This window comes from Nestor notabilis, unplaced genomic scaffold (assembly GCF_000696875.1).
Source record: "Nestor notabilis isolate BGI_N333 unplaced genomic scaffold, ASM69687v1 scaffold7054, whole genome shotgun sequence".
Classification (NCBI taxonomy): Eukaryota; Metazoa; Chordata; class Aves; order Psittaciformes; family Psittacidae; genus Nestor; species Nestor notabilis.
In genome coordinates this window covers 33,523-46,581 of record NW_009924164.1, presented here as the reverse complement: position 1 = coordinate 46,581, position 13,059 = coordinate 33,523, and the positions used below count along the sequence as shown (strand labels likewise).

The following is a 13,059-nucleotide window of genomic DNA, read 5'->3' as shown; positions in this document are numbered from 1 at the left end:
AAAGTTGAATCGATGTTTATTTCTTGCCAGTCTTTCCCAGCTCCTGTGGGAAGGCAAGCAGTCTGCACAGCTTTTCTCACAAAGTTTTCCCTTACTAAATATTTGATCTTATTATTCTATACTACCTTCCTGCAAAAGGATCAAGCCCCTGTTGACAAAGGAATATGGGCTAAATCACTGCACTGCAGTCCTTTTCTAGGACCTTGGTCTTCCTGTGTACATTGTGTTACACAACAGTTTCAAGAGTTGCTTGAAAGATTAGCTAAAGCTATCTCATTTTTAATTAGTTGAAGAAGGGAACAGAGAAGTATTTTCAGTGAAGGTGGCATCTTAGAAGAAGGCTTTTTGACCCTGTCACCTTCTTTGTCACCCATTTTGTTACAGTATTTTGAATAAATGAATTATTTCTCTGTCCCTTTTTTTCCCAGTTGGTAAATTGTGGATAAGGCTGGCTTTCTGCAGGGATTTGTAGAAGCTGATTCATGTTTATAAAACTGCGTAATCAAAGTGGGATATTTCTTAAATATGCCAACAATTTAAAGTATTACCTGTTCCAAATTGTGACTTGCTGTTTCCAGGTGTCATGCTTTCCTTGAGCTTTCTTGACACTGTTTGGAGCTAAACTACTGTATTTTCAAGTATTTTCTCTGCATTACTGTTAGATGCAAGAACCTAGCACTATAAAAGGATGTGCTCCTAGCAGTGTTATACCATATAAGATGTAAAAGGAAGTCTGTTCATGGACATAACGTCTAGAAATACAATTATGCATATCAGATTTGCATCTAGGATAGGCCCCTAAATGTTTGCTTAAACAATCCAGGACAGTTTATGTTGTAAGTAAAATAAATACATGCATGTGAATGTGTTCTTGGGACAGATACCCAGAAGAGACAATTGATCTGCTTTTATTTTATTCTTATGAAATAACTCTTCTGTGGCTCTGAGTCTCTCACTGTGCTCATAATTAGTGTGCCAACTTTTGCCTTCTTCCCTGTTCCTTCTGAGTTAGTTTGCTGCGCAGTCTTTGGGCATCTTCCCTGGGATTTGCTTTGGCAACATACATATGTAGGGGCCTCTGTGAAGTTTAGCAACAGAAGTGACTCCAGTTGTATGACCAAGGCCTCCAACTGCATAGTCCAAAGGGAAACAGCTGTTTCAGGCAGTATGTGTCAGCATTTAATCAGCTGCAGTAATAGAGAAAGAGCCAGGTAAGGTTTTTAAAGTAGTGAAAGCAGGATGACATTCAATAGCACGAGATGCAGTATTGTACATTTTGCAGTTCTTTTTAGTTTGTGTTCCATGAATTGGAAATGAACAAGCGAGCTGAAGATTTTGCTTGTAAACTTTACAGCTGCCTATAGGGAACAGCTACAGAAAAGCCAGATGTTTTCTTTGAAAAGTATTGTGCAAAAGTTTTCTGATGGAGCAAAAGTGTTGATAGCAGTGACTTAGAACTGGTAAGGCTGGTTAGGCTCTGGGCCCTCCTAATTAGAAGTATAAACATGAAAAGAGGTGAATAAAGGTATGGTAAGAAGACAAGGGGATGTGAGGTGCCAGTAGCAAAGTGTGGCATATTTTTGTTTAGCCAAACAAAGGTGGAGAATTGATAAAACCTCTTCCATACGAATAGGCCGTGTGACTAGAAGTCAAGGAAGGGTAAGAGCCATAGATAATAAAGGGCAATAAAGGCATAAGGTTAAGAGATTATAAATTGGACCTCAGTATTTCCAAAATGGACACCTTAAATTAGGTTTTAGGTGTCAGAACAATAAGATTGTGGAAAAGCCTTTCAGTGGGAATAGGGAGGGAAAAAACAGCCCAAGAATTTTTAGACAGTTTGGTCAATGTGTGTTTGTGTCTGCATTAAATGAACTAAACTGACCAGCTAGTTCCTTCTGTCCTGTGTTCCAGTAAGTGGGTTCTGCTCACACCTACTTGTGTAAAAGTTTCCATGCAGGTAGGAAAGTCTTTGCTGCTCTAGAGTTTTCTAAGATATGCCTTTTACTTCATTTTGCAGCTACAGAATTACTAGCAGATGACCAGTGCGTGATAAAACTCTTAAAGGGCTTATGCTTCAAGCATCTGGGCAAGATCTCGGAAGCAGAAGACCATTTTAATTACATCTATTTAAAGTAAGTTTTCAGACCTGGCATATGGGAGGGCTCTTGAATTTCTCAGTAACTGTTCATTTCAAATAAGAGGAGGTGCAACTGTGAGCTGACTAGAAAGGACAGAACTGCACTATCTTTAGTATTATTTCAGTCGCTTGGATATCAAGGAATCAGAATTTCAATTGCCAGCGTTTTTAGCCAAGTATGGAAGAAGAATTGCAAATCTGCACTCTTTACTGAGGTATTTTCTCCTTTTTTGGGAGACTGTAGGTGCATAAAATATTTGACATAATGCTTTCTTTTTTTGCCCCCTTCCCCTTACTAGTCATGAAGAAGCTGTACCCAAAAAGCCAAATGAAGTCTGCAGAGACAGGTGGCAGCATGATTATACTTGAGACGTCTATATATCAATGACATCTCTTTTTGTCAGTTCCCATGGACATTGTCATCCTTTCTAATATTTCCATGATAACGAAGGCAATATTTTGTAATCCTGAGAAATAATGTACTGTGTAGGGTGGTTATGCAAAATACACATTTAATCCCCTGGAAGGTAGCTCTGGATAGAAAACATGACAAGTGTTGTCGTAATAGAGATTGATTGCTCTTTCTGATCTTAGCTAATCTCCTATTTATTTGTGTTTGGAGCTGTTAAATGAGGGAAACAATTTATCATTTCAAAATCTTGAGGCTCTTTCTTTTCCAATGCAGTGAGAAGAAGATAAAATATGACCATTATCTAATTCCAAACGCCTTGCTGGAGCTGGCGATACTGTATCTAGACCAGGATAGAAGCGAAGAAGCAATAAAACTACTGGAAAGAGCAAAGTAAGCAAGTGAAAAGCCTGTGCTGATGTCTGATGGGTCAGTATGGTGTTTTACTGGTTAGTGGGAAGGAGAAACATTTCATTAGTATCATGTAAGCTCATTGTTTCATTTTCTCAATGGAGGCACGCATACCTTAGGTTTGCTTTGGGCCTTTCTAGAGGTAGACATTATCTACCTGATCATTCAGTCTATGACTTACCCATCCATTTTGATAAGAACAAAAAATACTTACAAAGATGCTACTAGGGATGTCAAAGGCTTCCGTAAGAAGTAATCTATGTGTAACAAAATGTAAGTCTTTGTAGTCTATTTACTTGTATTCATATAAGATGTATTAAATTACATCAAAGCCCTGTGTTATGGCAAAAATAGCATCAAATTGAAGGCTAGCAGTGCTGGTTTCATTCTTGATGAAATACATTTAAGATAGTGCTTCAGGCTGCATTTAGTATCTTTGTATTCTTTCATCTGCATCTGAAAGGCAACTGAAACACCTGCTTTACTGCTTTGTGTGATTGATTTTTCTATCAGAGTGGGTTTATCAGGAGTGGTTGGACTTGATCATGTATGTTCATTATTAGAAGATTAACAAAATATGGAGTTTGTCTCTGTCTGAGCCTCTGCTTCTCTGCTGAGCCAAAATTCTGGGGAGGAGAGGAGGAAGAGGAGGAGGGAATCCAAACCAAACAACCCTCTCCCTCTTCAGTCATTCTGCATCAGGGCAGTTCACCTCTGCCTGGAGTCTGAATGAGTCCAGATGTCTGCATCTTTCCAAGTGCAGAGAGTCACACGAGTCACTGCTGCAGGTGTGAGCAGCTACAAAACTGATATCTGGCCCCAAGTTTCAAAGAGTTTGTGTGTTGAGCTTTTGTCCAAGTCAATCCACTGTGCACGACAGAGTGGGGAAATCAGCCTACCAAAGCTTGTGCCAAAAGCCTGTCAACACAAAAATTGGAATACTACAATGCTTAATCTCCTGTGCTTGTGAGCCTGCTCCTCTGTAGACTCCTGGAAGAACTCACATCTCCACCTGTAGCTGTTACACTGCATCGAAATGCTCAGGTTTTATGAGCTTTCAGCTTCGAATGCTCGATGTCTTGGAAGCCACTAGAGGGAGAACGCGTTGTCTGTGGTGGGTTTCAAGGCTGCAGAATTAGGTTTGCAATTGGCAGGGGTGCAGGCGAGCACTTGGCTTGTGCATGATGCTTGATTTGCTTGACCTAAATCCACATACTGCTGCTGGCTTGAATGTTTCAGCGCTGGGAGAAAGAGTGGAAGGAGATGATAAACAGTTTTGGCTTGGTCGTGCATGGAAATACTTCTATTTGTATAAATGTAAGCTACAAGCAAGAATATCAGCCTCCTGATGAGAAATACAGTATCTGAGGGACAGCTTCTGCTTAATTTAAAGAGAAAAAGCTCCAAAAGGTTTCTGTCAGCATACAGCAGAACCCGGTCACCTCCTTCTCTCAGTCAGCCTCTTGGGTGTTGCATCCGTGAACATTATAAGCTGGTGTAGGATGGGTGTGGAATTCCTTGTTTTCACAAAGAGACTGCTGTAGTGACAGATACCGTGCTTCCATGCTTGATTTGAATTACAAATTCTGAACTGAAATGTTTTTAAGGTACCCAGACTGCTCAATGCTTCATGTTATGTTTCTGGGAAGATGACAGAAAGAAAATTAGCATGGTCTAATCCGCTTTGGTATTTGGATTCTGTATCCATCCTGCAGGAGCTGACATGTTAATTCCTATTAAGTAGAATTTGCACTTTCTGTGTGATCCTAGGGGCAAATTTCCTTTCTTTATATAAGCTTTTCCATGGAAATACAGTCTTTTAATGCTTCTGTAACTCTTTAGATCATGGCATAGCTACTGGAGGCTGTGGGCAGGTGACAGTGCTGAGTCAGCCGCTCCATATTTGTGGGGGAAGTCCTGCCAGTCTTCCCCTGGGCCGAATTGCTCCTCAGAAGCTGATACGGCATCTTATGTGTGCCCACTTTCTCTTTCCAAGCTTCTGGGGCAGCAGATTGGCTGGCCTTGTTTCCTACACACATCATTGATAACCACAGGATGGAGATGGGGGTTTTCCCTCTTCTGGTTCAGGATGGCTTCTCTCTTTCTTTCTATTCCCCCCACCCGTTCTCTAATTCCTTGCAATGTGTGTGCTGAATTAAGATGAGTCTTATTAATATACTCTTTAAAACCCTAAAAATGTTTGTATTTAAATTTGTCAGTTATACTTTGAGAGGGGGGGAAAGAAATCTAATTTCTGAATGTAAACTGAGTGGATGTTATAGATATTTACTAAGGACTCAATATTTTGATTGAGTGGACCAGATTCAATTTCTTATTAAGCTATATTTCTCTGGTAATTGCCAGACAGTGCAACTACAAATAAAGAACAAAGAGCTGCCTTGTTTGGCTAGGAACACATGCCTTATATTTTAGAGTAGGCAACAAAGGAGCTTGTGAAGAACAGCTTTTTTGCTGTCTGCAGTTGCTTTGCTTAGAACAATAATATAAAGATAACTTGAAAACGTTTTAAATATATGTATTCATCAGAGTGGGTCTGCTTTTGTTTTAGACAAAACTACAAGAATTACTCCATGGAAACAAGAACACATTTCAGGATTCAAGCTGCCCTGCACCAAGCCAAATCCGCCCCAGAAAATGGAATGCACTCTGCAGCCTCGGCAGTGTCGTAACTTTTTCTTCTTTGATGTCCTGTTTGTTGCAAACTTTGGTGCAGAAAATTACTGACACTTACGAATTATTTTTTCCTTCTCTTTCAAGTCAGTGAGAAACCAAATCATTTAAAATTTCCAAGGTGATGCGTAGAACATGAATCTAGTGTAATAACGTGGCAAAAAACCTTCTCAAACCACCCATAACCCTGAAAAATAGTGGTTTTCCAACAGTGGCTTTTTGAATACTTACATCTGTGTAATTTGTTTTTCAATCATGTGTGCCTTTTTCTTGCATTCACAGCATTTACTAAGCAAGCTGCTACACAAAGGGGAACAATTGGACAAAAGCAAACAACCGAACGTTAAAAAATCACAGATTCAGTTATCTATCAATGTTTGTTTGAGTTCACGCTGCTTGCAGTTGAGAAGGAAGCATCACGTTTTCCAAGTACCTCCTTAGTTGAAATGGTGTGAGAAAACCTCAGTGCACAAGAAACACAGCAGGGAGGAGCTCTGAATCCTTGTGCGTGGAAAGCTTCTCTTTCTCAGCTTTTACTAGGCACGTTTTTGCTTCTGTAGGAAACCTGCTAGTGAAAAAATGGTCTCCCTTTCGCAAGTATCTTGACTTTCTCTTTAATTTGGTTTTCCTGTCAAGTCTGCTTCTTGTGGAGGCTGAATGATTTACTGAGGATCTGGGGGGGGAAGGTGATGGCGGTATAAAACTGCATCACTTCTTTGACAAGGTGAAAAACGGGAGGTCTTTAAGAAGCAGTTTTTTCGTCAGAGAAAACATGAGGTTTATATCACGTTTAAAGCACAAGTGTTTGAAGATCATTTAAGAAGCAGCAATGTTACTGTGACAGCCGATTCCTTCTGCAAATGATAGTTCCAAGGTCTGCCCAACTCGAGCTGTCCATGCTTAAAGAGATTGCATGGCCGTGTTTCCCGAGGTGAGAAGCTGGGGTGGGAGCAGGCTCCCCTGGCACAGAGTTCTGCTTTCCACAGAGGAGAGCCCGTTATCTTTTTGCTTTTTATTGATCTTTTGAGGGAATTTCTGTGTAAGGGGCTTTGAGAATAGAGCAATGAGCTGGGTCTGCTTCCCAGCGCTGACTGCTGTGGAACTGCTGCTTGTCTGCAAAGCTGGTGAAGTCAGATGCAACACACATTTGACTTGTATTTACTGTTCTCGGGGCTAGCTCCATGTTCTTATGCTTGTGGGTTCTGGGGGCACACTTCTACCTCCCTTTTGAAAGAGCTTCTTCCCCATGACCCATTCTGATATGTGGAGATGGGAGGTCTTCTGACAGCCCTTTTTCTCCAATGGAGATGTTTGTCAGGAAGATTCCTATCTACGTACCTCACAGTGACTATTCTTTCTAAAGTGATTGTTCCCAGCAGAAAATTGACAGTTTATTGCTCTGCTTTTACCTCCTCTGGGGAAATGACATTGTTTTATAATTGCAAATTAATATGCAAGGAGAGAGAACCACCTATTCCTCAACATGGAGAACTTACATTGTCTTAAAAATAGACACCCTTTATGAAAGTCTTCCCAAGTTAAAAATCATAGGTGAAGAATGCCTTTTTTAAAGTGACTTTCTCAGAGAAATTCAGTTCAGATAAATTTCTCAATGCAGATAAAATTCAGTATAAACAGTGACGCTATTTACATACTGCACATCCAAACTCAAGTGTAAAAATTCAGTCATTCTTTGTATAGAATAAAAAAGATTCTTGTTCTAGTTCATGCATATAACGCCTCTTCTTCTACTTGTGTCCTTTTCAACTATTTGGGCAGTCTTAGCATCTTTCAAGCAAGCAGTGCCATGAAAATCAGCATAAATTGTGCTTTGCAGAAAGTGAACAATCCCTCTGACTGTAGATTCGTCTCTCAAGGCCACTGAAATGCTCTTTGAAGTTTCACCCACACCCAAGTTTCGCCTGGTGTTAGATACACTGCACAAAGGACAACACTGTGCAATATTGCAGCCAGCTTCCCTGGTTCTTCGTAGCAATGAAAATACTAAGATTCTCATGGTCATCTTTGGTCAAGCACAAACACCGGTCATACCATGGACCTGATCTCCAGCTTCAGCTGAGGACTTTGTAATCAGCCGTGATCAAGCAGTCCATGCTTTCGCTCTTTTTGGCTCCCAAAGAACAGGAAATACATTCCTTGTGCAACAACAAAGGTTTATGGACTGCCCTATTCTGAAGTCAGGAAAGGAAAAGAACACTTTGCTTGCTAGAGGATGAATGGAAGGTCTGGTACGTTGTTGCTCTGTTTTCCTGTGTTACATTTTGAATTGCCCACTATTACTCTTTGTTCATCAACGTACTTCATTTTGATGCTCTTCCATGGCAGGGATCAAAACCTCAGTGGTGTCAGCCTGGGCTTGGTTTTCCATACTGAGATTGTTTTTCCATAGCTTCTCCTGAAGCTTCAGCATTCTGCCTGAAGCAGCTCTCCAGAATGGTAAATGGCTTCATCAGTCTGAGTCCCAAATACAGTCAATTAGGGGAAGCCCAATTGGTGCATGTTCTCAGACAGCTTCAGCAATTCAGTATATTCACCTACCAGAAAATAGCAGATACTCTGATGGAATCACAAATTAAGGATGTTCAGCATGGCCTAAGGTTCGGGAAACGTAAGTACTGCTTCAGATGGGTGTAGTCAACACCTCATTTGCAGAAGGAGCACTTCCTTCTGCTTTCAAACATTGAGTTGTCTGACTAATGCTAGAGAAACCCACTGTGTGTATGGAGCATTGGCCAACAATTGCTGCTATCAACTCTTCTCAGTCTTCAGCAAAGCCAGAGAAATTAACCAAAGGCAAACTACTTATACAGCAGAAAATAGGTTTCTGCACTTGGTAGGACCTTTGGTGTAAAACTTATAAACTGTAAAATTCTTTACCCCCATTTCCTGTATGTCTGCAGCAGTCACCACTGTGCCCCACGTCATATCACATCATCTGGAAGTGGCGGTGGCCAGGAGAGGAAAAGCACTAAAACGAGCATCACTTTTATCATCAGACCTGATACATGGAATCCATGTATGTTTGGTCTGTCATTAAACTGGAGGGAGGATATGGGTTGAAAAGCCAGTGGCTTATGCTGAGGTCTGACGAGGTGTAATTGCATTTAACACCTAGCTCCTGTAAATAGCACTAGATGAGATAACACATTGGGTGAAGAACAGTGGGCTGGAGCTGACCCTGGTCACAGGTCTTGATGGTCAGAAGAGATTCTGATGAAGTCACAAACATGACAGTAAGTGGGAAACACCCACTTCTGGTTGCTCAACTAAACCAGTGGCGCAGGAGCATGCTTTGATTTGTTACTGATAGGCAGTTTAATTGCAATCTACAATTAATGCCTTCTGCCATGGATGGTTAGTTTAAAAACTGTCCTGTTCTGACAGTGCCTCAGGTTGTTTACACTGCAGTGAGACAGCATTCGAAACCTGGCTTAGGAAGCTTTGCCTTTTATAAAATACAGGAGCATAGAACAGGATCTTATCAATAATTTCCTCCCATTTCACACTGGTTTTGGGATTAAATTCTATATTGAGTATGTTCACTTGATTTGTGGCCTGCATCCAAGACTACTGGGCTGATAGCTCTGACAGCTTGCATGCCTCTGGCCCAGCAGAAGCATCCAGTCATGCTCCTCTGTGTGAAACAAGGCTTTCCTAGAGGTCAGCCCCAGAATGCAGAAACACTCCTAGAAGTTTAAATACAACACCCTCAACCTTCAGTTCCACCTGCGAGAGCCATTTCTTTGCCTTCTCAAGCCTAAGAACACAGCAGCAAAGCCAATGAGGTGACCAAAACAATGCATTCCACGTGGTTCCTCCTCTGGGAGGAAGAGGAGAAGATAAAGAGGTGAGTCACGCTGTTTACTGCTGTGCAGGAAAGTGGTTAATGGTTGGAAACGTCCCTGACGATGGAGACTGGAAAACCTGAACAGCCTAGAAACGAACGTGCTGCTTTTCTCATTATGTTCTGCAAATACCTTGTTGTGATGGATCCTATGCAAAGCGTGTGTTGGCAAGTATTTTAATGGAATGATTTGTCATCGTAGAGCATTTTTTGCAGATGCTATCTGGGCTTGCTTTGGGTGTCTGAAAAAGAATACAAATGCTTTATTTCAAAAACATGCCCCGTCAATTCCTGTCTCCAGGATTTATGAACAGCAAGGGAGCTAATAAATACCTGCATTGCTCTGTGGTAAAATCCTGCATGGTGTTTGCTCCAAATTCAGCAGTGTTTTTGTAGGACTGGGCTGTGTTCCATGATTTTGGGGGTTTTTTAGATCTTTGGATCTACTTACTTTTATTGCTGGCTAAACAGAGGCAAAATGTTCATTCGGAATTGTGCATTGCATTGAATTCTGCTTGCTGTACCTCTTCTTGACTGTTTCACAGGAAGAATACAAAACAGCAGTAACACACCCCCCATGCTCTCTTCACGGGCTGCTTTACATCATAAAATAGAATTAAGAAATGTTTATTTCGTGTTAGTCAGGTACAGGGCAGTGGCTGAAAAGCAATGTAGCCATGTGGTGAGAAAGATCAGTAGAAGCTGTGATACTCTCACTATTCATCTCTCACTATTCCTTTCACCCTGCAGCACACGGGGTGTGGAGGTAAGGAACAATTTCCTTGGCTGTGTTGGATGTTTGTCTGCAAAGCTGGAGCCACAGGGGCCATGTTTGCTGTTGATAGTGTCACAGATGAGCTGGTGTTTCACTTGTGACTGTGGTGCTTTTCTGGGCGCTTTGGTAAAGGTGGTGGTGTGAGATGGCTGAAGACTACCTCTGCTATCCGTAGATGCAGGTAGGAATGTCCTCTCCAACGGCTGGCAGAGTTCAGTAAATCATTCTGGGGAGGTGAAGCAGTGTTGACTCCAAAAGATACAATATACGGGTGATGTTCAAGGTCATCTTCACTTGGGTGCAGTGCCCAGTGCTGCTGTCATCGCTGTCAAGGTCACACAGCCTCTGCTGGGCAGCTGCAAGGCTTTTTTAGAAGCAGCCAGCAGGGCCAGTTACAGTTTTGGTATGTGATAGTATCATAGAATTCCAGGTTGGATGGAGACAAGACGGTCCAGCTCACGTCCAGCTAATTCTTAAATGTCCAGTGTTGGGGAATCCACCACTTCCCTGTGGAGATTACTCCAATGGCTGATTGTTCTCACTGTGAAAGGTTTGCTTTGGCGTTCATTCTTGCAGCTCTGGATTCCAGGGTCTGGGTCAGATTTTCCAGGATCAATTATGCAAGTAATTCTTTGTATTACTAAGGAAGAGTAGGGATCTGACACGGAGTGCCTTTGCTACATGTCACACACACACACACACACGTATAGAAGCATATATACACAAAAAGCCTATGTATGTATACTCACCCACACCAATCGCAGGCTCTGTCGCCAAAGCTTTTTGAAGAGTTACCAGAACTGTTTGAACTATTAAATTCATCACTTGAAAGGAAAAAAAAAGTGAGATACTTTTCTTAAAATAACCCAAAGCTTTGACACCTTTTCAGTTGCTGCCTGAGGGAACTGTGGGGAGGTTGAGGGCTTTCACTGCTGGTTTGCTGTGGGATCATAAAGGAAACTGTGCAGGATACAGCCTTCTGCAAGGCAGAATCGCCAAAGAGGCAGTATCACAGAGCCCTTCGGCAAGGTCAGCTCACCAAAAAGCAGGCTTAGGCTGGAGAATTCAGGAGCATTGGACAGCTTCTACCATGGAATAGCCAAGCTGTGTCTCAGAGGGATGGTGCTGGGAATGGTTCTATCCTACTGAGGGAACACAGGTTTGGATTGATTCATTTTTCCCCCTTGAATTTTGGCCTTGTCTGTCTCGCTCGATCTGCTCACTCAGTGTGAAGTCTTCATTAGACAGGCGGCTACCACTGATGTGGCAGAAGGGTGGGGGAAAGATGCTAAAAAGGTAGAAGTTTGTCCTTCAGGAGCGAGAACCATGGCAGAAGTGCTGCTAGGGAGCAAAAAGCAAGGCTGTGCCTCCAGGAGGAATAGAGCCAGGGTGTGTGTAATACTGCAGTGAATTGAACATTTACTGTTGTGTGCAGAGCTGTTGAAATGCCCTATTTAAAATAAAGACAAGTATTTTCTAGGGGTCTGGTGCTGCAAAGAATAGGTTTATGAAGTTCCAGCTACTCGTGGTGTTGGTAGTAGGGCTGGTTCCCTCTTGCTGAGCAAGGACTGTGCTGTTAGAAACATGTACAGGCTTTTTCACAAAGCTTTTTTCATTCTGGATTCCTCTTCGCAGCTTTTGCTTAGCAAAAGTGTCAGCGCAGAGTGGATGTTGTAATAAATCAGTTGCTTGCACGCAACTAAAGTTATTTCTTCTGCTTAAATCAAAAAGATCCTTTTGCAGGGTATGTTTAGACCATTCTTTGTATCAAAAGGCATTAACTTTGCATTTCATACCGAGAATTCTAAAGCCCCTAACTCTTATCCCAGCACAGGTTTAAATGCCAAATAATCTGCAAAAGGTAGTTAGCATAAATTATACTCTTCAAAGCTAAAACTATATAAAAGGAAAGTTAATCCTTGAAGCTAATTTTTATTCTGGGTATTAAGGCAAGAAGGATTCTTCTGAACAGATTTTTATTCACGTTTTCTATAGGTTTATCAACCAGTATGTATGTTTTTAATGAAAACATGGTGTCTGTAATAAACTGCATTTGTAATCAACTAGCATCCCCTTCATTTCCAAATCCATTTTAATCCCGGATTTAACTGAGGAGAGGCCTTCTGTGTTTGCTTTCAGCCATCTTGTTATTGATTTAACTGCCAGTCTGACTCAGAAGAATGTTCATCTTTACCACGGTTGCACAAGGACAGGAAATGTCAAAGTCTTGAAGCTGTGGCAACTGCAGTTCAGGTATTTCATAATCCCCCAGCCTAGAAACATATCCTTCCACCAGTGCACCGCCAGGCTGTCAGCCTTCCAAACACAGAACTGCTTTCAGCCCTGGGAAGCTGCACAACAGTAGGAACTTTTAAAACCTGCAGTGGTTAAAGCACTTCTACACCACAGCTCCTCACAAAGGAATTCTCTGGGCTGCTTCTTGTTTACATGCAGATTTTATGATTCCCTCCCTCATTTACATAATGAACTGGCAACAAGTAATAAGGATTATCAGTCTTAGATGTAAAATGATTGAAGTGGTAATTCCAGTAGCATGTGAGAGTTTCTAAGCATAAAGGTCTTTGTAAAATTGAGTATTCATCACTGTCATTGCATCTCTTCTGCCTCAGATTTGTGGGAATTCTGTTTTCTTCTGTTGTACGAGACAAAATCCATTTCCTACTCTACTCTGCAATTGTAACCTAACAGTTTCCCTGCTGTGCAAGCATCTCGGGTGTTGGTGATGCCCTTGGTCCCTATCTACCTGC

General features: G+C 41.6%; 1 protein-coding gene across 1 annotated transcript in view; it reads left to right on the top strand.

The window, feature by feature from the left end:
* TTC39A (tetratricopeptide repeat domain 39A) overlaps positions 1 to 5,650 on the top strand; it is a 34,479-nt gene extending 28,829 nt beyond the window's left edge. The window contains exons 16-18 of the mRNA XM_010012491.1: positions 2,021 to 2,135; positions 2,826 to 2,942; positions 5,530 to 5,650. Of these exons, the coding sequence (XP_010010793.1) occupies positions 2,021 to 2,135; positions 2,826 to 2,942; positions 5,530 to 5,650 (353 nt within the window). The remainder of the gene's footprint in view (positions 1 to 2,020; positions 2,136 to 2,825; positions 2,943 to 5,529) is intronic.
* The last annotated feature ends 7,409 nt before the right edge of the window (positions 5,651 to 13,059 follow it).